General features: G+C 35.8%; 1 protein-coding gene across 15 annotated transcripts in view; it reads right to left on the reverse strand.

The window, feature by feature from the left end:
- Positions 1-26,485, reverse strand: part of CARF (calcium responsive transcription factor) — a 67,022-nt gene that overhangs the window by 26,845 nt on the left and 13,692 nt on the right. For 11 of the 15 annotated variants that reach the window (XR_009693873.1, XR_009693874.1, XM_061148981.1 and 8 more), the window contains 7 exons: positions 23,329-23,449; positions 22,188-22,317; positions 21,212-21,296; positions 16,393-16,582; positions 8,793-8,913; positions 2,161-2,304; positions 1,326-1,559 (listed from right to left, as the gene is read on the reverse strand). Coding sequence is in view for 13 of the 15 variants with exons in the window: in XM_061148981.1 (XP_061004964.1) it covers positions 1,326-1,559; positions 2,161-2,304; positions 8,793-8,913; positions 16,393-16,582; positions 21,212-21,296; positions 22,188-22,317; positions 23,329-23,449 (1,025 nt within the window). In the remaining 2 variants the exon portion in view is untranslated. Of the gene's footprint in view, positions 1-1,325; positions 1,560-2,160; positions 2,305-8,792; positions 8,914-16,392; positions 16,583-21,211; positions 21,297-22,187; positions 22,318-23,081; positions 23,149-23,328; positions 23,485-23,772; positions 23,829-26,485 lie in introns of those variants that run through there. The other 4 variants (XM_061148986.1, XM_061148985.1, XM_061148984.1 and 1 more) reach the window with 4 other exon arrangements.

The raw sequence follows: 26,485 nt of genomic DNA on the forward strand, positions 1-26,485 counted from the left end.
CATTGCTTTCTAAAGTCTTCAGATAATATATGAAATATGATACGCTCAAATTTTACAAGTAGACCAAAGAGAAGATAGAAATAAAAGGCAACGTTGCCATAAGATGGTATAAAAAGTAAATATAAAAAAAGAAATGATAAAATTCAATATACACATGCTTTGTGCATTATGTTCAGTAGCCCATATTGCAGAGCTGTATCATACCTTTGTTCTTGAGATTTAGGTTTAGTTAAATAGTGGATGGCTTACCAAACTTTGGCTCTGTTCTAACAAGGCCCAACATAAATACACATAAAACGTCTAAGAAATCTGTTAAACAGAAGTCATGTATTAATTAAGAAATAATCCTGGGAAATACTCATTCTGTTGTTCCAATCCCACTATAAAATAACCAGCAGGAATAAGGTCACTTAAGAAGCACAAATCATGGTGAAGAGCAAGGTTGTAGACTTTACTTCTAGCTATTTCTTTAACCATCCCAAGTCTCCATTTCCTCATCTGAAGAATGAGGATAGATATACTAAATTTATAAAGTCATAGGAATAAATGAGATTGTGCCTATAAAGTACTTAGCATAATATTTGGCACATACATAGGAAGTGCCTCATATTTATAATAATAATTATTATTATATCCTGAGTACTAATAAAATTAGACCAGAGAACTACATGGGGTTTCCCCAGTGGCTAAGCAGTAAAGAATCCACCTGCAATCCAGGAGCCACAGGAGACATGGGTTCAATCCCTGTGTTGGGAAGATCCCCTGGAGAAGTGCATGGCAACCCACTCCAGTATTCCTGCCTGGAGAATGCCGTGGACAGAGGAGCCTGGCAGGCTGCAGTCCACAGGGTCGCAAAGAGTCGAACACAATTAAAGTGACTTAGCATGCACACACAGAGTACTACATATAAAATTTCATTAGACAAAAAACTGCTCATATTCTTTTGTTTCAATAAAATTTAACTGCACATATCAAATGGGTTAAAACAAATATCTTGGCCAATGTTTAAAAATCTTTTCTAAAAATTTTCCTTTGATAAAGGTATTTAGTATATAATTCAAAATATATATCATTTAATATTAGTCCAATTTGCCAAATCTGAACATGGAATATCTCAAATGAGTGATTCAAATCATTACTCATGGCTTGCAAAACATCTGCTAAAAGTGATCAATTCATAAATAATATTTTAATAAATTAATAAACTATATTCCCTATATATTCTGATAGCATATCTCCTGGAATATGTCTACAGTGTTAAGTGTATTATTTAAACCAACAAACAAAAATGAAAAACATAGAAGAACAATTAGTTTCTACTGTACCTTAGCTGTTTCCTAACTGCATATACTTGTTCTATTCCCTGTGATACTAATTCTTGAATTTTATGTGCTACTTGAGGATGTAGACGTGAAGGCAATGTACAATTCTCATCTCTAATTGCAGTTTCTTCTTCTTCAAGAGAAGATATAGGAAAGGAGGAAGATGATAAAGGGAGGCAGGGAGTCTCTAATTCATGATACTGATGAGCTTGTTGCGTAGGTAACTGTACATACCACCTAACGAGAGAAAATATTTAAAATTATATTACTAGAAAAACACAAGAATCACATACTTATGTTAATATTCATCAAGAGAAGGAATAATTTTTTTGAAAAACTATATATAACATTATCATATTAAGTGCCTCCCAAGTACTTCAGTGGTAAAGAACCCGACTGCCAGAGCAGGAGATGTGGGTTTCATCCCTGGGTCAAGAAGAGCCACTAGAGAAGGAAATAGCAACCCACTCCACTATTGTTGCCTAGGAAATCCCATGGACAGAGAAGCCTGGTGGACTATAGTAAATTAGGTTGCAAAAAAGTACTAAATATATAATAAAAAGTGTTTCTAAATATGAATTTATCATGTTGGGAAAAAACTTCCATATGGTATACAGAATTCTTTGGTCAAAATTATCCACATGTGACTGATAAACTCAATGGCTTACACATGGCAAGTCAGTTTAATACCTAGGGAGCTACTAATAAAACATCTACCTTATAGAAACCATTTCTTTATGGAATAATTGGAAAACATCATATAATTTCTCTTATAGACAGAATTCTTGTAAAAGGAGCAAAGTAACTTGTGAATATAAGAACAATGGAAATGTCATACCTAAGAACACCACCAGCATCCACCAAGTTCTTCTTCAGCAAGTTAAAGGCTTTCTCCTGCTCCATTCGGATTATCTTCCTGTCAATTTTGGGGTCTGTAGGAACTCTATAGTCAGGAAATTTCTGTACTTTCTTAATGTAAATCCTTTTTTTAAGAAAAAGAAGAATTTGCTCCATTAAATTATAATCTCAAGATTATCTAACTTGTTAAAAAGAAGTTTAATTTAAGCATTACTAATGTTTAGAGAAAATTCCATTATCTAGAAAGCATTCAGATCACTATGTGAAAGATGTGCCATATTCTCAGTATGTAATGCTTAGCAAATTAACATTAGTCATTACTTTAGTAAAAATGTCTAAACACTATGAAACTAACTTTTTTCCCCTGGATCTGTCTCTTCTCCATTCTCCTGAAAATGCCTGGATTACTGTAATACCCTCCTTCTGGGGCTTCTAGCTGCCATTATGTCATTGTCATTTCTTGCATCCACCTGATAATATCAACACCATAATAATTCTTCACATTTGTACCACTGTTGAAGAAACTATTTCCTCCTTAATCATGTACAAATGATTTAGCAGCATTCAGAGCATTTTATATGATTCTAGTTTATTTATCCATCTTTTAATGCCTTCAAATATAAAAGCATAATGATATCTATGTTCCAGTCTCCTTCCTTCCCGTGATACACAAGGTTGTTGTTGGGCACGGAGTCAGTTCAGTTCAGTTCAGTCGTATCCGACTCTTTGTGACCCCATGACTGCAGCATGCCAGGCCTGTCCATCACCAACTCCCAGAGTTTACTCAAACTCATATCTCACATTGAGTCGGTGATGCCATCCAACCATCTCAGCCTCTATTGTCCCCTTCTCCTCCCACCTTCAACCTTGACCAGCATCAGGGTTTTTCAAATGAATCAATTCCTTGCTTCAGGTGGCCAAAGTATTGGAGTTTCAGCTTTAGCATCAGTCCTTCCAATGAATATGCAGGACTAACTTCCTTTAGGATAGACTGGTTGGATCTCCTTCCAGTCCAAGGGACTCTCAAGTCTTCTCCAACACCACAGTTCAAAAGCATTAATTCTTCAGCGCTCAGCTTTGTTTATAATCCAACTCTCACATCCATACATGACTACTGGAAAAACCATAGCTTTGACTACACGAACTGTTGTTGGCAAAGAAGTATCTCTGCTTTTTAATATGCTGTCTAGGTTGTTCACAACTTTTCTTCCAAGGATCATGCGTCTTTTAATTCCATGGCTGCAGTCACCATCTGCAGTAATTTTGGAGCCCCCCAAAAATAAAGTCTCTCATTGTTTCCCCATCATTTGCCATGAAGTGATGGGACCAGATGCCATGATCTTAGTTTTCTGTAATGTTGAGTTTTAAGCCAACTTTTTCACTCTCCTCTTTCATTTTCATCAAGAGGCTCTTTAGTTCTTCTTCCCTTTCTGCCATAATGGTGGTGTCATCTGCATATCTGAGGTTACTGATATTTCTCCCAACAATCTTGATTCCAGCTTGTGCTTCATACAGGCCGGCATTTCTCATGATGTACTCTGCATATAAGTTAAATAAGCAGGGTGACAATATATAGCCTTGATGTACTCCTTTCCCGATTTGCAAAGAGGCTGTTGTTCCAAGTCCAGTTCTAACTGTTGCTTCTTGACTTGCAGACAGATTTCTCAGGAAGCAGGTCAGGTGGTCTGGTATTCCCATCTCTTCAAGAACTTTTCACAGTTTATTGTGATCCACACTATCAAAGGCTTTGGCACAGTCAATAAAGCAGAAGTAGATGTTTTTCTGGAAGTCTCTCACTTTTTCAATGATCCAACGGATGCTGGCAATTTGATCTCCGGTTCCTCTGCCTTTTCTAAATCCAGCTTGAACATCTGGAAGTTCACAGTTCACGTACCATTGAAGTCTGGCTTGGAGAATTTTGAGCATTACTTTGCTAGCTTCCCTAGTGGCTCAGATGGTAGACCGCCTGCCCTGTGGGAGACCCAGGTTCAATCCCTGGGTTGGGAAGATCCCCTGGAGAAAGAAATGGCAACCCATTCCAGTACTCTTGCATGAAAAATTCCATGGACTGAGGAGCCTGGTAGGCTATAGTCCATGGGGTCGCAAAGAGTCAGATATGACTGAGCAACTTCACTTTCACTTTGCTAGCATGTGAGATGGGTGCAATTGTGTGATAGTCTGAGTATTCTTTGGCATTGCCTTTCTTTGGGATTGGATTGAAAACTGACCTCTTCCAGTCCTGCTGAGTTTTCCAAATTTGCTGGCATGTTGAGTGCAGCATTTTCACAGCATCATCTTTTAGGATTTGAAATGGCTCAAAAGGAATTCCATCACCTCCACTAGCTTTATGAAGCTTCCTAAGGTCCACTTGACTTCACATTCCAGCATGTCTGGCTCTAGGTGAGTGATCACACCACCGTGATTATCTGGGTCATGAAGATCTTTTTGTGCAGTTCTCCTGTGTATTCTTGCCACCTCTTTTTAATATCTTCTGCTTCTGTCAGGTCCATACCATTTCTGTCCTTTATTGTGCCCATCTTTGCATGAAATGTTCCCTTAGTATCTCTAATCTTCTTGAAGAGATCTCTAGTCTTTCCCATTCTATTGTTTTCCTCTATTTCTTTGCATTGATCACTGAGGAAGGCTTTCCTATCTCTCCGTGCTATTCTGTGGAACTCTGCATTCAAATGAGTATATCTTTCCTTTTGTCCTTTGCCTTTCGCTTCTCTTCTTTTCTTAGCAATTTGTAAGGCCTCGTCAGACAACCATTTTGCCTTTTTGCATTTCTTTTTACACTGTCTCCTGTACAATGTCACGAACCTCCATCCATAGTTCTTCAGGGACTCTATCAGATCTAATCCCTGGAATCTATTTGTCACTTCCACTGTATAATCTGAAGGGCTTTGATTTAGGTCATACCTGAATGGTCTAGTGGTTTTCCCTATTTTCTTCAATATAAGTCTGAATTTGGCAATAAGGAGTTCATGATCTACAGTCAGCTCCCAGTCTTGTTTTTGCTGACTGTATAGAGCATCTCCATTTTTGGCTGCAAAGAATATAATCAATCTGATTTCGGTGTTGACCAGCTGGTGATAATCACGTGTAGAGTCTTCTCTTGTGTTGCTGGAACAGGGTGTTTGCTATGATCAGTATGTTCCTTTGCAAAACTCTGTTAGCCTTTGCCCTGCTTCATTCTGTACTCCAAGGCCAAATCTGCCTGTTACTCCAGGTGTTTCTTCACTTCCTACTTTTGCATTCCAGGCCCCTAAACTGAAAAGGACATCATTTTTGGGTGTTAGTTCTAGAAGGTCTTGTAAGTCTTCATAGAACCATTCAACTTGACCTTCTGCAGCATTATTGGTCAGGGCATAAACTTGGATTACTGTGATACTGAACGGCTTGCCTTGGAAAGGAACAGAGATCATCCTGTTGTTTTTGAGATTGCATCCAAGAACTGTATTTTGGACTCTTTTGCTGACTATTATGGCTACTCTATTTCTTCTAAGGGATTCTTGCCCACCATAGTAGATATATTGGTCATCTGAGTTAAATTCACCCATTCCAGTCCATTTTAGTTTGAGGATTCCTAAAGTATAGATGTTCACTCTTGCCGTCTGCTGTTTGACCACTTCTAATTTGCCTTGATTCATGATCAGTTTTCATTCCAATCCCAAAGAAAGGCAATGCTAAAGAATACTCAAACTACCACATAATTGCACTTATCTCATGCTCAAAATTCTATAAGCCAGGCTTCAACAGTACATGAACCGTGAAATTCCAGATGTTCAAGCTGGATTTAGAAAAGGCAGAGGAACCAGAGATCAAATTGTCAACATCCGCTGGATCATTGAAAAAGTGAGACTTCCAGAAAAACATCTACTTCTGCTTTATGGACTACGCCAAAACCTTTGACTGTGTGGATCACAATAAACTGTGGAAAATTCTTGAAGAGATGGGAATACCAGACCACCTGACCTGCCTCCTGAGAAATCTGTCTGCAGGTCAAGAAGTGACAGACAGAATTGGACATGGAACAACAGACTGGTTCCAAATCAGGAAAGGAGTACATCAAGGCTGTATATTGTCACCCTGCTAACTTAAACTATATGCAGCGTACTTGATGAGAAATGCCAGCCTGTATGAAGCACAAGCTGGAATCAAAACTGCCAGGAGAAATATCAATAACCTCAGATAAGCAGATGACACCACCATTATGGCAAAAAGTGAAGAAGAACTAAAGAGCCTCTTGATGAAAGTCAAAGAGGAGAGTGAAAAAGTTGGCTTAAAACTCAACATTCAGAAAACTAAAATCATGGCATCTGGTCCTAGCACTTCACAGCAGATAGACAGGGAAACAGTGGAAACAGTGAGAGACTTTTTTTTTGGACTCCAATATCACTGCAGATGGTGACTGCAGCCATGAAATTAAAAGACATTTATTTGATCTTTGGAAGCAAAGTTATGACCAACCTAGACAGCATATTAAAAAGCAGAGACATTACTTTGCCAACAAAGGTCCATCTAGTCAAAGCTATGGTTTTTCCAGTAGTCATGTATGGATGTGAGAGTTGGACTATAAAGAAAGCTGAGCGCCAAAGAATTGATGCTTTTGAATGGTGGTGTTCGACAATACTGTTCAGAGTCCCCTGGACTGCAAGGAGATCCAACCAGTCCATCCTAAAGGAAGTAAGTTCTGAATATTAGATTGGAAGGACTGATGCTGAAGCTGAAACTCCAATATTTTGGCCTGCTGATGCAAAGAACTGACCCATTTGAAAAACCCTGATTCTGGGAAAGATTGAAGGTGGGAGGAGAAGGGGACAACAGAGAATGAGATGGTTGGATAGCATCACCGACTCAATGGACATGCGTTTGAGCAAACTCCGGGAGTTAGTGATGACAGGAAGGCCTGGAGTGCTCCAGTCCATGGGATGGCAAAGAATCGGACACGACTGAGCGACTGAACTGAACTGATGAACCTAACATTCCAGGTTCCCACACAATACTGCTCTTTACAGCATCAGACTTCACTTCCATCACCAGTCACATCCACAACTGGGTGTTGTTTCTGCTTGGCTCTGTCTCTTCCTTCTCTTTGGTACACAGAAGATACTCAAAAAGTACTTTTAGAATGAATGAGAATAAAATTATTTCTTCACATGTAATGACTTTCTCCCAAGTTCAGTCTAAAGCTCTAAACTGCTTATACTTCAAAGCGATTGTTTAATGGTCATGTTTAACGGTCAGGTTTTAACATTGTCTAAAGTTAACATTATCAGGTTAAAGCTTTAAAAACTATTTGAGAATGCTGAGATTGTGATATGATGAGATGTATTGCTAAAATAAGCATTTCAAAGCTCAACTAAATTTAACATTTACGTGTTATTTTTAAATTTTTTCTTATGTTATCTTAAAACACTATAAATGTGTGAAAAAGAGTATTATTACTGAAAGACATTATAAAAATCTTTCATTGGTGTACATTTTTATTCTCAGTTAATGCAATGACTACTCAGTAGTCCTATTCTACCTAAAACTGACTATGTTAGTCTTAAATATTGCTGCGGTGAATACAATTGGTAAAATCACTACCAAGCAACCCTCCAACTCTCCAATAACTGCCAACATTTAAAAAGAACATATTACTTGCCCTAACAATATAATTTCAAGGAATTTATTCCATTAATATATGTATAGAAATAGTTACAATGTTATTAGCTGCAGCTTCATAAATAATAATTAAGAATATTAATTAACTGCCTACAGTTCACTGTCGCAGGGCTAATTAAGTAAATGATAATTCATCTACAAGTGGAATATTATATGGCTATTAAAAAGGAACCATGAAACGAATATAATGTTATATGGCAATTATATTTCAATTTTTAAAATCAATTGATCAATCAATCAAAAGAAGGAATCAGCTCATTTATACACAGACATGGAGCCAGCCTTGAGACATACTGGGAATGAATAAAAAAACCATAGTGTAAAACACCAAGGTCCTATGATATAGTAAGGGAACTATAATTAATAGCCTGTGATAAACTATAGTGGAAAAGAAAATGAAAATGAGTAATTACATGTATAACTGAATCACTCTGCTGTACGGCAGAAACTAACACATTATAAATCAACTATACCTAAATTTAAAACAATTTTTTAAGTGTATATAGTAGTATATGCCTCTACAAACACACTAGTATGAAACATAATAGCTTTGAGCAAATAATGACATTAGGCATTCAGAATGGAAATATATCCATGTGAATTCATAGAATAAAAGAAGGTTAAAAAAAAAAAAAAGAAAAGAACGTATGCTACTGCACAAACTTAAGGAAAGAAAATATTAGTAATCTTTATTGAGATCTTCAACATTTATGAGGATAAAGTGGGATACATACATATAGGCATACATACAGAATATCTTTGAAAAGTTACTCAAGAAACTGGTAAGAGTTGTTGCCTTAAAGTGGGACATGCAGGATAAGAGGAGACAGATTTCACTGTATAGTTGCCGGCACAGCTTAAACGTAATAAAAACATGCACGTGTGCATATTAACTATTTAAACATAAGTACTTAATAAAAAATAAAAGAAAATGAAGCTTACCGGGCTGGACAAGTGGCTTTGTAGAGCTGACAAGACCTATTTTCCAGCTCACCAATTTTTTTTAACTGGAAACCTTTTCTCCTTGGCCCATACTGACACTCCATTACTACAGCTCTGCTCCCTGTGGGCCAAAACCAACTGTTGATATTAATTCAAGCATCCATCTGCTCTGGGTGCTACATTAAACACAACTTGGCAGTGGCAGTGACAAAATCTATACTTCCAATTACAATCTTAAGGAAAGAAAATATCAGTCTGCTGAGATATACAAACACATAAATATAAAAGTTTATTATAATATTTACCACTGGTATCTAATTATGTAAGGAAATCAGCAAACACCACATCTACTGAATGTCAACTGATATTTACATACACATAGTTTTAATAATAAAATTTACTACTAGAAGTTAGCAAATGCTACTTATGTTAACAAATATGAAAGTATTTTATATTTTTATTTCCTTTTATAATTGATTTCCTTATTTCTATTTGAGCTATTAGAATCATGTGATTACCAACCTCTAAGATGGCCCTCAATGATCCTTGGTAATTCCATCCCCTTGGGCATGACTGAGACTTACTAACTTACTTCTAATGACTAGGGCAGAAATCATCAGTCAGTTCAGTCAATCAGTTGTGCCCAACTCTTTGTGACACCATGGACTGCAGCATGCCAGGCTTCCCCGTCCTTCATCAACCCCAGAGCTTGCTCAAACTCAAGTCCATCAAGTCGGTGATGTCATCCAACCATCTTATCCCCTGTCATCCCCTTCTCCTCCCGCCTTCAATCTTCCCAAGCATCAGGGTCTTTTCCAATGAATTAGTTCTTTGCATCAGGTGGCCAAAGTACTGGAGTTTCAGCTTCAGCATCAGTTCTTCCAATCAATATTCAGGACTGATTTCCTTTAGGAAGCACTGGTTTTATCTAATTGCACTCCAAAGGACTCTCAAGAGTTCTCTCCAACACCACAGTTCAAAAGCATCAATTCTTCAGTGCTCTAAACAGTGCAGTTCAGTTTAGTCACTCAGTCATGTCTGACTCTTTGCGACCCCATGACTGCAGCACGCCAGGCCTCCTGGTTCATCACCAACTCCTGGAGTTTACTCAAACTCATGTCCATTGAGTCGGTGATGCCATCCAACCATCTCATCCTGTCATCCCCTTCTCCTCTTGCCTTCAATCTTTCCCAGCACCAGAGTCTTCAAATGAGTCAGCTCTTCTCATCAGGTGGCCAAAGTGTTGGAGTTTCAGCTTCAGCATCAGTCCTTCCAATGAATATTCAGGACTGACTTCCTTTAGGATGGACTGGTTCGACCTCCTTGCTGTCCAAAGGGCTCTCAGGTCTTCTCCAACACCACAGTTCAAAAGCATCAATTCTTCAGTGCTGAGCTTTCTTTACAGTCCAACTCTTACATCCACACATGACTACTGGAAAAACCATAGCTTTGATTAGATAGACCTTTGTTGGCCAAGTAATGTCTCTGCTTTTTAATATGCTGTCTACGTTGGTCACAACTTTTCTTCCAAGGATCATGCATCTTTTAATTTCATGGCTGCAGTCACCATCTGCAGTGATTTTGGAGTCCAAAAAAATAAAGTATCTCAGTGTTTCCATTGTTTCCCCATCTATTTGCCATGAAGTGATGGGACCAGATGCCATGGTCTTAGTTTTCTGAATGTTGAGTTTTAAACCAACTTTTTCACTCTCCTCTTTCACTTTCATCAAGAGGCTCTTTAGCTCTTCTTCCCTTTCTGCCATAAAGGTGGTGTCATTTGCATATCTGAGGTTATTGATATTTCTCCCGGCAGTTTTGATTCCAGCTTGTGCTTCATCCACTCCAGCATTTCTCATTATGTACTCTGCATTAAAGTTTAATAAGCAGGGTGACAATATACAGCCTTGACATATTCCTTTCCTGATCTGGAACCAGTCTGTTGTTCCATGTCCAGTTCTGTCTGTCACTTCTTGACCTGCAGACAGATTTCTCAGGAGGCAGGTCAGGTGGTCTGGTATTCCCATCTCTTCAAGAATTTTCCACAGTTTATTGTGATCCGTACAGTCAAAGGCTTTGGCATAGTCAATAAAGGAGAAGTAGATGTTTTTCTGGAAGTCTCTCACTTTTTCGATGATCCAGCAGATGTTGGCAATTTGATCTCTGGTTCCTCTGTCCTTTCTAAATCCACCTTGAACATCTGGAAGTTCTCAGTTCACATACCATTGAAGTCTGGCTTAAAGAATTTTGAGCATTACTTCGCTAGCGTGTGAGATGGGTGCAATTGTGCGGTAGTTTGAGCATTCTTTGGCATTGCCTTTCTTTGGGTTTGGAATGAAAACTGACCTTTTCCAGCCCTGCTGAGTTTTCCAAATTTGCTGGCATGTTTAGTGCAGCACTTTCACAGCATCATCTTTTAGGATTTGAAATAGCTCAACTGAAATTCCATCACCTCCACTAGCTTAGTTCAAAGTGATGCTTCCTAAGGCTCACTGGACTTCTCATTCTAGGATGTCCGGCTGTAGGTGCGTGATCATACCATCGTGATTATCTGGTTGTGAAGATCTGTTTTGTACAGTTCTGTGTATTCTTGCCACTTCTTCTTAATATCTTCTGCTTCTGTTAGGTCCATACCATTTCTGTCCTTTATTGTGCCCATCTTTGCATGAAATGTTCCCTTGGTATCTCTAATCTTCTTGAAGAGATCTCCAGTCTTTCCCATTCTATTGTTTTCCTCTATTTCTTTGCACTGATCACTGAGGAAGGCTTTCTTCTCTCTCCCTGCTATTCTGTGGAACTCACATTCAAATGGCTGTATTTTTCCTTTTGTCCTTTGCCTTTTACTTCTCTTCTTTTCTTCATTATCTATCTGTAAGTCCTCGTCAGACAACCATTTTGCCTTTTTGCATTTCTTTTGCTTGGGGATGGTCTTGATCACTGCCTCCTGTACAATGTCACGAACCTCCATCAATAGTTCTTCAGGGACTCTGTCTATCAGATCTAATCCCTGGAATCTATTTGTCACTTCCACTGTACATTTCTAATGGGTTTGATTTAGGTCATACCTGAATGATCTAGTGGTTTTCCCTACTTTCCTCAATTTAAGTCTGAATTTGGCAATAAGGAGTTCATAATCTGGGCCACAGTCAGCCTCTGGTCTTGTTTTTGCTGACTGTATGGAGCTTTCCATCTTTGGCTGCAAAGAATATAATCAACCTTATTTTGGTATTTGACCATCTGGTAATGTCCATTTGTAGATTCCCTGGTGGCTCAGATGCAAAAGTGACAGGATTTATTTTTGATACTAGGTTATAAGAAGACTATGACTTCCATCTTAAGATATTGTCTTGGTCGACTGCTCTCTCTGGGTGAAATCAGATGTCATATGGTGAGGCCCACCCAACAAGACAGAAGCCTGCCAAAAGCCACAGGAGTCAGCTTGGAAGCAGATCCACCCCTAGGCAAGCCCTAAGATGACTGTGCTCCAGCCAACACCTTAATTGCATTCTTGTTGGAGAACTTGCAGCAGAACCTCCTTGCTAAGCTGCTCTTACATTTCTGACCCACAGAACCTGTGAGACAGTAAATGTTTGTTGTTTTCCCCCACCACATTTGGGGTGATTTGTTACATTGCAATATATAATACAGATAAGTAGATGTGAAAACTATACAATTTAAGATGCTAAGTTGAATATCCTACTCTATGCAGGGTACAGCAAACCTTGCAAATATAAAGTCAAACACACCAATCATGAATAAAAATGTTGATAAAATGATACTAACTTCTTCTAAATAATGGTAAAAGGAAAGTCAGTTTGAGAAACTATTTTATAGTACATAAAACAATTAATATGCAGAATATAAAGAACTATAAATAATTTTTTAAAAATAAAAACTAACTACTAAACAGAAAAATTGGCAAAGACTATGAACAGGCAATTCATAAAGAAAAAAAAAGAATATTAAATAAACAAATAAAAAGATGCTTAAATTCACTAGTAAGCAGGGAAATGCAAATTAAAACAACAGTAAAATACTCTCTCACACTCCTCAAATTGACAAAATAAAAATCTGACAATACTCTAAAACAACTGAATCTACTGATCAGTCTTAAAGTTAAAAATGCTATATAAGTAGTGATAACAAGTATATAGCACACCTATGAAGTATTCTTCCAAAATATTTTAATGAAGATTAAATCTTCATTTAATCAAACTCCTAGATCTAAGAGTTTGTGATGGACAGGGAGGCCTAGCGTGCTGTGATTCATGGGGTCGCAAAGAGTCGGACACAACTGAGCGACTGAACTGAACTGAACTGAACAGTTTATAGGAAATACAGGAGATAAAAAACATGTTAAAAAAAAAACACCATAGATGGAAGCAGCACAATCTTGAATATGGCAAACTCTACAGAAGAAACTACCCAGTGGAAAAGAAAGAAATTTTTAGATGAGAAGAAACTTAACCAAATTTAATCTGTGAACTTGGTTTGCGTGTGAATTTGAACAAACCTCTGAAAAAAGAATTATGAGCTAAGTGGAAACATGCGAACATTGGACAATTGATGACATTAAGAAATTGCTGTTAATTCTTTTAAAGTTCAATGAGAGAATTGTTGTCTCATTTATACATATTAAGAGCCCTTATATTTCAGAAATATACTTTAGTATATATTATATACCTTAGTAATTATTGATGAAATAATATCTGAAATTTCCTGTGAAATCACCTCGAGAATGAAGAAGCAGATAGGGATATAAGCGACACAAGACCGACCGCATGGTGATACCTGTCAAAGCTGGATGATGGACACGTGGAGTCACAAGGTTTCATATATCATCACCTCTACTTTGATGTCCATATGAAAATCCCCATAATATAAAGATGTTTTTAAATCTGACAATGCTAAATCATAGAACAAATGTGGGAAAGGGAAATTTTCATACATTGCTGAAAGAACTAAAAATTAATACAGGTTGTCAATCCTTCATGTATGATTTTGAAATCTAAAAAGCACAGAAAGCAAAATTGTTTGGAATACAATTGGCTGTAAAACCTGGTCTGAACTTCCCAGAGGTATTTATAGTCTTTATTTATTCCTTTTACTATAACTTTATAGTAAGTTTGAGCATGTAATATACTGGGTTTGAGCATGTAATATTGCCTATAGAATACTTGCTGGGAGCATTCTGTAATATTATCATATTATAGCCCAAAAAATTCAGAATTCTGAAATACATCTGGAAAAAAAAGTTTAGAGAAGGGATCTGGACCTGAACTATTTCCTTAGAGAGCAACTTGAGATAATCTTGTAAAGACAAAGTGAGCATACTTCACAACTCAGCAATTCTACTTCAACGCACACAAAACTAAAAAACGCGTTTGGATTTCTGACCCACAGAAACTGTTTCAAACTAATAGTCTAGAAAACTACTTACACTTTTTGAACAGAAAATATATATTTTGGAGGTTAGACTATAGAATCCTTTGTAATATTGAAAAGTTGGAAACAACATAAATGATCATTAGTAGAAAAGTAACTGCAGTTTGGTCACATGCTGGAAAGACCAAATTTAAGCAACAGTTTATTATATGTAATAGTCCATACTACATAATGTTAAATTATATAATAATGAAAAGAATTAACCAGAATCTGTAAGTATCAATATAGACAGATTTCCAAAATGAGTGAGTGAAAAGTTTACTTAGTAATGTCTATATTTTACTACTTACATATACTTTAAAATATTCAAAATAATAAAAAAATATTATAAATACAAACATGTATGATGAAGTACAAAAATACACACCATATTCATAGAATAGCTGCCTGAGGAGAGTTAAGAAGGGATTAGACAAGAGGGAGGGAATATATGTACACCTATAGCTGATTCATGTTGATGTTTCATAGAATACAACAAAATTCTATAAAGCAATTATCCGTCAATTAAAAAATAAATAAAAAAATTAATTAATTAAAACAATAAAAAAAAAGGGATTAGAACCAGGCAGGAGAATAAAACCTGTGCAGAAGGGGTTACGTTTATCTCATCTTTCTCTAAGGAGTTCTCTTTACCCTCGGAGGTCCAGGATGAGTCTACAACTCTTCCTGTAGAATTGCTCACTCCACATAGTTCTGAAACAAATCGCTTATTCTTAGGTTCTTTGTGGTCTGACTAGTCCTAGGATGACACTTTGGGACTTGCTTGGAACTCTACTGCTTTAGTAAGCACTAGCACAGTGTTTGAGATTGCTGTAACACACCGGATGTTAGAATATCAGAATTCTATATCATAATTCCAAACTGCATACCAATCCCATACAGTATCCCCCGAGTTATAAGCCATATAAAACAAACAGTGATTTTTACCCCCACAAGACAAATCAAGACAGAAGGAAAGAATATCTGGATTGGATGGGGGGGGGAAAAAAATCCAACTAGCTAGACATATTTACTATAATAAAACTGCTCTATGGCTTAATTTTTATTAAATAGGTCTATCTTGAATTTAATTATTTTTTACTTCTCATTTTTCAGTATAAAGTATTATTTATTCACCCTAACATACTAAAATATAATTTTACAACATAAAATAATTGGTTGTATTTACTGTAAGTTTTCTTTTCAGTTTTTTTTTTCTTTTCAGTTTAATACACATTTTCACCAAATAACAGTTAGTTGTCATCTACCAAAATGAAAACGTATCACCTTAGGAAAATCACATTTTCTTTCTTTCTTTTTTTTTTTTTTTAAATAAAAAGTTTTATTGGAGAAAAATAGAACCACCACATACACAGGGAAAAGAGTACAAAAATTCAACTGATACAGAACTGAAAGTCACAACTACCCGTAGTTGTTTGCGATTACTTTTCAATTTCTTAAATGGCTTCCCTCAATTTTTTAAATAGCCTTGCCAATTTTCAGCTGAAATAGAATCAAGTTTTCAAAAAATTAAGAGCCTCAGCGAAGGGACCAGCTTTTAAGATAACAAAGGTGACACCAAGAGTCTCCTAATAGGACCAATTCTACCGAAAAATTCCTGAAGCACGTAACTACTGAGTCTGGTAGAACAGTAGCTCAGAGAACATCAGGGATTAGTTAGAACACTGACTCAGACGGTCCAGTATGCAGAGAGGGCAAACAAAAAAGCTGCATTTCCCTGTCAGATGAGTTCACGTACGACAACCAAGGAGGTGCTAAGAAAATACAGGCAATGGCTGCTCAAAATAATTAAGAAGGCATTCTAAATACCACATATTACTAGACAACAGTGTGTAAAGTGATGCAATTAGAAAACAGGCAACTTAAAAAAAATATGGTCACAGGTCTTTGAGAACTCAAGAAAACAATCAATAGCAAACACAAGAGCTGAAAGTCTTCTCAGCTGAGGGTTGAAAGTGAAAGTGACAGTGAAGTCGCTCAGTCATATCCGACTCTTTGCGACCCCGTGGACTGTAGCCCACAAGGCTCCTCCGTCCATGGGATTCTCCAGGCAAGAATACTGGAGTGGGTTGCCATTTCCTTCTCCAAGGAAAATCACATTTTCACAATGGATCATGACTGCTGCTGAACTTTTAAAAATAAATCTTTACAAAAGTACCTGCATTGACAAATGGGATTCCATCATATGGGACATACTGGGATTTCCACATCAAGCGAGTAGCTGGCTTGGCTGGGCTTGGAGACTGGCGTGTCCCCCAAACACTCTGTGTTTGCTGCTTGTGAAATGTTAGGATGCTTTCCAATTCAGTCTCACTTACACAGTAGCCACGGTATGAATCTCCAATTTTCTGCATGTAGAAATTCAGTAACAAAATTATCAACAAATATGCTTCACTGTACAAGAAATTTAATAAGGTGGTTGCCTAAGATGAAAGACATAATCTCTCAAAAGAGAACGTCATTTCTGCCCTCAGATCAATGGTGTCTATTACACCCAGTCGGTCTGAGCTGAATTCAAACATCACCAAATAGATATTTTGTAGTAGTCTGTTAGAGTATAATGCCAAACTCACTGCCAAAGTATCTTTATCAAAATCTTGTTTGAGAAAATTAATACCAGCAAAGATAGCTTGAAGAACATACTGTGTATTCATTCTTCCAAATAAAATTCTACCCCTGGATCCAACCAGATCAACATAAAATTAGCCACAAAGTACTGGTTCCCTGTGGGGCTACTTCTACTGAAACAGATTTTTTTTTTATGTATTTGTTTGTTCATTTATTTATTGGCTGCAAGGCATGTAGGATCTTAGTTTCCTGACCAGGAATCCAACCCGTGCTCTCTGCAGTGGAAGCATGGAGTCTTAACCACTGGACCACCAGAGAAGTTCCTGAAATAAGATTTTGATATGATGAATGAATCTATTTTAAAATCTATGAAAATTGTGATGGCTATCTCTTATTAAAAATGATGTCAAAGAATTTGCTTATTATATCAATATTCTTTTAATGAAGATCTTTCTCTGAGAGAAATTCTGGCGTAGTATCAAAAATAGTTAAGGTTTTCTTTTATCTTATGGAAATTAACATAATTACTTTTACCTAACACATACAGATGGAGAAGGAAATGGCAACCCACTCCAGTGTTCTTGCCTGGAGAATCCCAGGGACAGGGAGCCTAGTGGGCTGCCGTCTGTGGGGTCGCACAGAGTCGGACACGACTGAGGTGACTTAGCAGCGCAGCAGCAGCACATACAGAAGTTAGGAACTAACTAGGTTTCCCCTTTTGAAATGTAGATACTTAGATTATAGACATGTGTGCATGTAAACACACACATATAATTCATTAAGATAAACATTCTTTCACTTCATACTTCCAGTCTTGTTTTTCTTTATTCTTCAGCTCCCATTTTAACTTCTACCTTGCTAATTTATTTTTAGGTATTTTTGTAAGCTGTCTTAAGTTCTCCCTAAAACAAGGCAACGTATAAATATATCATGTAAATAAATTGATAGTATCTATCCTGTATCTCTCAACTAGGAAAAAAGCTTTCTCTATACCAATAGACTTCTCTATACGAATTGGACTTCCCTGGTGGCTCAGATGGTAAAGCGTCTGCCTACAATGCAGAAGACCAGGGTTCAATCCCTGGGTTGGAAAGATCTCCTGGAGAAGGAAATGGCAACCCACTCCAGTATTCTTGCCTGGAAAATCCCACTGATGGAGGAGCCTGGTAGTTTATGGGGCTGCAAAGTCGGACATGACTGAGCAACTTCACTTTCTTTCTATCTTTGTAACAATAGAGAATTTTTTTTAAACTGTGATCTCTTAAACTGAAATGCATTTAGGCTTAGAATTGACTCCATGTAATGGCAACCCACTCCAGTACTCTTGCCTGGAAAATCCCACAGATGAAGGTGCCTGGCGAGCTACAGTCCATGGGGTCGCAAAGAGTCGGACAGGACTGAGCGACTTCACTTTCACTTTCCTGTTTCTCCCTTATAGGGAATAAGAGCAGAAATGTGGAACAGGAATCTTGTTGATTCTAATTAGACTATATATTTCACCTGGCAAGAATATAGTTAACAAAAGTAAGGTATGAACATACTGTTGTAGAAATACTCTGAGTCGTAATAAAAACAGACAATCTAATGCCAAACAATACATTATCTATAATTTCCCTTAAAAATAATGAAAATGCCTGTGCTTATGAATTTTCTTCTAGCCTAGATAGTTCTTCATCAAAATATCCCCTACAAATAAAAAAGTAGGGACATAAAGTCTAGCTATTAACATTTTTTTACAAATAAAATAGAGTATAGAATGTTGTCAGTGAAAGGAAAAAATTCAGAACTACAATGTAGTCAAACCCATATCAGGAGATAAAAGTTTAATTCAGTATTGAAATTTTTCCAACTAATAAATTTTGGTCAAATCTAAAAAATGCCTATAAGAAAAACATCATTAAAAAGAAACTTAAAAAGTAAAAAGGACTAGGGAACAATATTTTGAAGCAAAATGCATAAAATATTTCTTCAGTCATTAACCAAAAATGTTTTTCACTACTGATATAGCTTGGAGAAAAAAAAAAGAATCCTTCACTGAGCTAATTCAGGCTGTTGAACAGTTTAAACTAATTTCTTGCAAGATATACGATGCTAGATAAGCTACACAATGTACCATGGTGTAAAATCAAGTAATTTGGCCACTTAATTGCCAACGCTTTAATGTCCATAACATTTAATAAAGTTTATGAAAATGATTTTAAAAACCTTCATCAGGACTTCTTTGGTGGCACAGTGGATGAGAATCCGCCTGCCAATGCAGGGGACACGGGTTCAATTCCTAGTCTGAGAAGATTCCACATGCCAAGCAACAATTAAGCCTGTGCACCCCAACCACTGAGCCCTCGCTCTAGATCCCAAGAGCCGCAACCACTGGAGCCCCGGGCGCCGAGAGCCTGTGCTCCCCGAGTGGAGCCACTGCAAGGAGAAGCCCACACGCAGCAATGAGGAGCAGCCCCCACGTGCTGCAACCAGGAAAAAGCTGCACAAAAGCCAATGAAGACCCAGCACAGCCAAACATATACAAACTTCATGGTTGACAAATTGCTTCTTTTTAAAACAATAACAACAACAACAAAACCCTTCATCAAGCAACAAGAATAGTAACTTTAGGAAGAAACCATTGAAAAACCATGACTAACAAAGAGGTGAGGGGGAAAAAAAATCTTACTATCTATACATACATACAAGTATGTAACTTAGGAAAGCAAAAACAGTGATAATGTCCTAACAAACATAATACATCACTGACTTCATGGTAAGAAATTTCCTCAAAATGTTAAAACCGAAGTAATGCTTTTCCTTCTTGTATTTTAAGAATGTTTAAAACAATGAAGCATCTTAATAATTAAATACTAATTATCATGTATGGTTTATATGTAGAAGACCATGATCCCTTCCCTCAGAAAGCATATAATCTAAATGTTATGTAATAATGAATAACCCAAGCTAGCAAATAATTAAGAATGGTTATGGTAATAATTTTCAAAGAATTTTAAGAGAGAAATTGGCAAAAAATAATTATTAGAATATTTCAGAAAAGATATATAGGACTTGCACTGGGATTTGAAGAACAGTAGTTAGAAAGGTAAGTAGAAGAAAAAAAATAAATCAGGAAATGGATATAAAAACAATTGAAGAAAAAAAAAACAATTGAAGGGGGGCATAAAGGAAGATTCTTAAGTGCTAGTATAAAGTAAGAAGACTGGGGCTAATACAAATGAAAGATAAATTGCAGAAAAGGAAGAAATAAAATAGGACAAGATTAAGTGATATCAGATTATGAATGATCTTGAAAGCTAGTAACAAGTGGCTAAATGATGTGGAAAAAATAACATTGAGCTTACTAGGCAGTGAGAAAAGACAATGAAAGTAATATGTAAAGATAAGTAGTTTTAGGGACTTCTCTAGGGTACAGTGGTTAAGATTTTGCCTTCTAATGCAGAGGGTGTGGATTCAATTTCCTGGTCAGGGAACTAAGACCCCACGTGACTCATGGCCAAAAAGCCAAAACATACAAAACAGAAGCCATATTGTTACAAATTCATGAAGGCTTTAAAAAATGGCCCACATTAAAATAAAAAAAAAAACCTGGTAGTTTTAGAAAACCACACAGTAAGGGCTAGAAATGGAAGAGTCAAAGAGATTAATGGGAAGGCTGTTACTATAACTGAGTTCAAGATTATAAAAGGCTGTGGAAGAGGCTCTTTTTAAACCACTTTAAAGGAAAAACTAAAAATATCAGGTGATTATCTAAATATGGGAAAAATAAATTAATCAAAAATTTTATATCTAAGAAAATAGTATTTGTCATTATAGAGACAAGAAATTTAGGAAGTAGAGCTAGTTAGTTGTGGTATGTTAGATAATTTCTGTTTAGGATATGGTGAATTTGAGGTAAAGTCCAAGTAAAGCTTCAAGTAAGTAGCTGGAGATCTGCCACAAAAGCAAGGCAAGAATTAAAGAATTGGTGATAGAGAATTGGGATCATTTTTATAAAAGTGAGAATTGAAAGTCAACAAAGTTGGGAAGCTCTTCAGGGGAAAAGAAGTAGAGAAACAAGATAAGGTCAAACAGTGAACCTTGAAGAATTTCCACTGAGAATATGAAAACAAATCAATGCAAGCAAAGACAGAGAAGGAATGATTAAAAGATTAAACATAAAGAAACATGAAGTTTCATGGAAGACAAGGAAAAGATTGTAAGAGAAGAAATGAAAGTGAAGAATGAAGGGATTTATATGATTTCTGCTTTAACAGATCTTATAATCCCTAAGGAATAAAGTAATAGATGAGAAGCACAAACATAAAATATTACAGACACAGCCTCTGTTAGTTATATTCAAAAGTAGACAATGAATTATAGTTATAATCAACTAAGTCAATCTACATAAGGATTACTTTTTAACTCACCTCACAGCTCCTAAGACGGCAGGCCCATATAGGTGTGTTAGAAGAAAGTGGCTGGAGTGGAGCCAAAAGAGGTTCTTCGAGTATCCTGGGATAGGTGAGAATATATATTAATATATATTACCAGGTACACACACACACAGAGCATTCAGTTGCTTTTTCTTCTTGCCAGTCAAAGACAATACTGAAGTGATCAAGGAGAAACTGTAATGATGACAGATTATTCTGATGGCTGTAACTATGCTTTCTTCCAATCATTACTATTTTATCAATTGCTAAAGTAAAGTCTAAGTTTGTTTTTCCAAATACCTGTAGTTTCAACAAATTCAGCTGCTTTATATGTCTTTCTCAGAGCTTATTTTGTATTCTTATACATTTTTCATTTAACAGAAAATGAGTTAATAAACCATCTTCAGGTGACTTATTAACAGTAACACGATATGATGTCTAAGATTAAATGTCACTTAACTTGTGTTAACTTTAAAATATTTTCATAGAACAATTAAAATATAAATACAAAACCCATGTCTGTATTTCCCTAAATTATTATAAAGAGTGTTATTTTATGGCAAAAATAAAAGCTGAAAGATATGAACAAAAAACATTTTAAACACTTTACCACCGAGGTGATAAAATGTGATGCATAAAATGTGATGAACCATTAAAAATTACAGGACCTAGAATAGATATTTCTTTATTTTAAAAACTCTTATTAATGCCAGATGTTTTCAGATTTCTTCAAAGATAACAAGAAAGTGTCACTGAGGTAAAGTAGCACTTTGATCTTCTGTGGCTTCTAAAGTAGTTGCCTTGTTGCCAAGATGCTATCAAAATGATTTAAGGATGTCCTTGATGATGCCTTGTTCTATTTCTTGCATTTCTGATCTTCTCTATAGGAGGCCAGCCTTAAATGTGATATCGTAAACAGTAATTTCCATGGTGATACACAAAGATGAGCTCCTCTTTCTCACTGACTCACCTGGTCACTGTCTTTTTGGGCAACGTGAGGGATGCCTGTGGATGAAGAATGTAACTACTGTTACTGTCTGCTAGAGCATCCACTCTCACAGCTGGTAAGTCTCTGTCACTGGGTTTCTCTTCAGAGACATCTTAACAAGAATAAGAGCAGAGCAACATTAATACCTTAAAAGACAATGGGAATGTAACTAACTGAAACTAATATATTTGAAACAGGAAAGGGAAGATATGCTCTGAAGCTAAAGATAATAAAACTTATAGTACTTTACTGAGAATTTATCTGATAAACTTGCTTTTAAACTGTAAAACTGATTACTGAAGTTTTATAATTAAGTTTCAGAACTTATATTGAACAGCTAGGATATAAAAATGGCAAAAGTAACTTATATTAAAAGAACCACAGTGTAACAGGAACCTGTAAAACTAACTCCTTTTTGTTTCTATATCATGTTTATGTTTTCTGCAAACTATGTTTTTTCCTCTTAAGTTTTAACAACTGCTATCAAAGACACAGAATCATTAACACTAAACTAAGAATATCTACCCTAAATCATTATCTATGAAAAAATCACAACAGTGTAGCTATGATGTTAGATAAGAGATTCAAATAGATGGAAAAAGAAAGGAAGCAAAAGGAAGAGAACTAGTAGGGATATTATCAAATAGGTAAACAAAGGATAAAATAAATAAGGAGCATGAGTCTTTCTGAATCTGAAGGAACAAAGTAAAGAAGAGCAAAGAGGAGATGAGAAGACTATTTTACAAATGAATGTCACATGCCTAACAACAATACTGATAAAAATACAAATATAAAAAGGTCTCCAGTAGCTATTAGCACTATGTTCTTGTTATTATCGCTGTTATTAAAGTTAAGAAGAATTTATTTTATGCTCACTGGTCATTTGGGAGGAAGCAAGAGTCAAGCAGCTTCACAGAATTCCAAACTGAAATAGACAGCTAACCTAGACAGGAGTTGAAAAATGAACTTGAAATTTATTTGGGCTAAGAAACTTTCTAAGCATTCAGTTCACAATCTTACCCAAAGAAATCCACTTTAGCACTGACTTTCATGGGGTGATTTTCTGAAACATACATTTGTTCTTTAAAACATTCTTAAATCCCCTATATCCATAATTACTCACCTTGAGGACTATTCTCATCCATAAGTGGTCCCTGAGGTATAATCACTTGTGTCATTCCTGCCTGGGGAGATGGAATTACACGCAGCACCTGTCCATTTTCTGATGGGCTGGCAACAATCATCTTGGAAGCATTTTAAAAAAATCAAGTGCATAAGTCTATAATGATTCAACAGAATCACTACTTAGAAAACTGTTAGACATGCCTACCTCAACAATGGATACTATCATTTCCCTCACTTTATAGATGAAAACACGAGGAACATAACATTTTATTTCTCCCCAAAGTCTCTCAGTCAATAAGCGGTAAAGCTAGGATTCAAAACGGGTAGTTTTTGAATCCTATGTTCTATGATCTTAATCATTGCATGGGTATGAAGTATAATTACTTAGTAACCTGAACAAGTCTCTGACTGGATTAAAGATAATTTACTTTTTTCTACTTACTGTATTATCCACACGTTTGACCTATTTGTGTGATAATCACTAGTCTCATAGTTTAAGTCATTTTCATTTAAAAACAGTAACTTGTAAAATGTCTAATTAAACAGGATTTTTATATCTCCACATTTTTTATATGCTGTCTTGATCCATAAGGAATACCACAGAGTGCCCCCAAAGTCTGAAAACATATGGAAATAGTATATTTATTATTTCCTTTGTTTTTTTTCTCAGTTTAGCAAATGAATTCATTGTCTCAAATTTAGAGGAATGTAAAATGAGAAAGCATGTAAGCTGAATAAAAACATTCTGAGCCTATGATTTAAAATACAACTAAAATATTATTTAAAAATAAGTTTATCCTTTATTTCCAGACTTTCTAGACACCTTATAAACTTTATTACCTAAAAAACTACTGTCTACTAACAGTTTTACTCCTTTACCCAAAACCCCCTGTCCTTAGTTTTCCCTAATGCAGGAAACTCTCCTTAAGCATTCCAAGCTACTTTCTCAAGTCTCCCTTTTGGTTTGTAAAACATGGAAACATTACTAATGGCCTGATAGAGACAGTATTCTTACTCAAGAGGGTCATTTGAAAAACTTTAAATTTGAGGGGGAAAAAACAACAAACCTAAACCTCAACAAAACAGAATGCCTTAAGTACAATCATAAACATTTCCCAGAAATGCAGATTAGGAATTGTTTCCTTCCCCCAATGTTTATCATTTTTGTTGAGCTAAACATATCTTGCCATACCTCTTATCACCTCAGCATGAAAAAACAATTGTAAACCCTGATGATGACAGCTGCTTTTCATTCGCTGAGTTCATACTAGTGGCAGGACTTTCCACATAGTACCTTAATCTTCATGAACTATATATATTTTATACATGAGGAAATTGTCACACAGCGGCTACAAAACTCATGCAAGGTAACAGAGAGCTGTATATACAATTCTGAGCTGAAATTCAAACCCAAGCAGTCCTACTCCTTTTAGCCACTACTCTGTACTGCCTTAATCTTCTACCCGTAATCCCAAGTGTACTGTGTTGCCTCCCAAATACCTGATGATGTTACTTAACCTAAAAAAAAGAAAAAAATAAAACAATACAAAAACCCTGCTGGACTTTAAAAGGCGATAATAATAATATTGTTTTAAATTCTTTACTCCATATAAATGAGATTAGATATATGTGAAAAATATTTCATTCATATGTGAAAAATAATTCTTACAAGATAAGAGTGCTGTGGTTACTTTTAAATCCAAATAAATATATATATAAAATAAAGTTATAATTTATTCAACCATATGGAAATTTCATAATTAAGACTAATTTATGGAATATCCTCTTAATTTTGAAAATGTTTCTCAACAGTGAAAAAGAATCTCCTCTGTTTTCTGTTTTCTTAGCTTATTCTACCTGGTACCTTAAAAACTATTTTCAATTCATATAATTTGTCAATGGTGATGATAACATTACTGCTTCTATTACCAAAAAAGTAATTATCTTTAATCTTTGCTATGAAAACAAAAATAGTTTTGAAGAGTCATCTGCTGTAATACATTCTATTTGAGGCCAACCATGAAAATTATCAGAAAATCTTGGCTAATGAGTAGTTTTATATTCACTGGGCTCTTTATGCACAATATTTCTAGCAAATAAAAAACATTATCCCTGATTCACTCTAAAACCTCCTCCCATCCACAGGAGATTCACCCACTACAGACACTTTGCTAGTTCACTGATTGCTTAAAAAAAAAGTCATTTCTTACAAAAAACTCCACTTGTTGGGAGATATTGATAATGGGGAACACTATCTATGCAAATATGAAGGCAGGGGGCATATGGGAGGGAAATCTGTATTTTCTGTTCAATTTTACTGTGAACCTAAAACTGATCTTAAATTAAAAGTCTATTAAAATAAACAGTAAATATAAAAAATCTCCGCTAAGTTTCCCAGAATATCATTCACCAGTGTCTGATCTTTGATTCTTTGGAGAAAGTAACTAGTTACATTCCATTTGTTGCTTCTATTTATTTCCAAGTTCATGACATATTTCCTTATTTCACAACTTCAAATAACTCTCTATATCACCTCCTACCCCAAACAATGTAAAAATCACCTTTATAATTACTGCAGATAGAATATTTAATACAATTACAGAGAGAATGAAACCTCTTTTTTCAGACCCAGATAAATAAATAATTTTAACATGCTTTTTAGGAAAGTTACCATGTGTAAAATGAGCACCCTGTATACATTCAGACTCTTGTATCCTTCCATTAGAATATACAAACTTTCTAAATGTTCTGATAGAAACTAGAATAAATGTCAAATATCAGGGGAAATTAAAGAAGTATTTCATTCTGAACATGAAATATTAAAATGGATCAGTTCACATCTAAATTATTTGTTGTTTATTAATCTCTGCTGGTGATACAGTATGGTTACAGACGTTCACCCTTACTTTGCATTTCATTACTGAAGTAAGCCCGAATAATGTTGAGCTTGAACATAACACAAAAAAGTTGTCTATAATTAGCCCCCTCTAAAAAAAAAAAACCAACAATTAGCCCCCTCTCAATCAATAACTCTCAATCCCCAAATTTAGCTGGGTTAAAAGGGAGCCAAAGGACACAGATTAACTCTAGAATGCTCTAGACTAGAAACAAAAACAAAGATTAATTTGGGGTTATTATAAGTGGCTGCCTACTTA

This window comes from Dama dama, chromosome 8, assembly GCF_033118175.1.
Source record: "Dama dama isolate Ldn47 chromosome 8, ASM3311817v1, whole genome shotgun sequence".
NCBI lineage: Eukaryota > Metazoa > Chordata > Mammalia > Artiodactyla > Cervidae > Dama > Dama dama.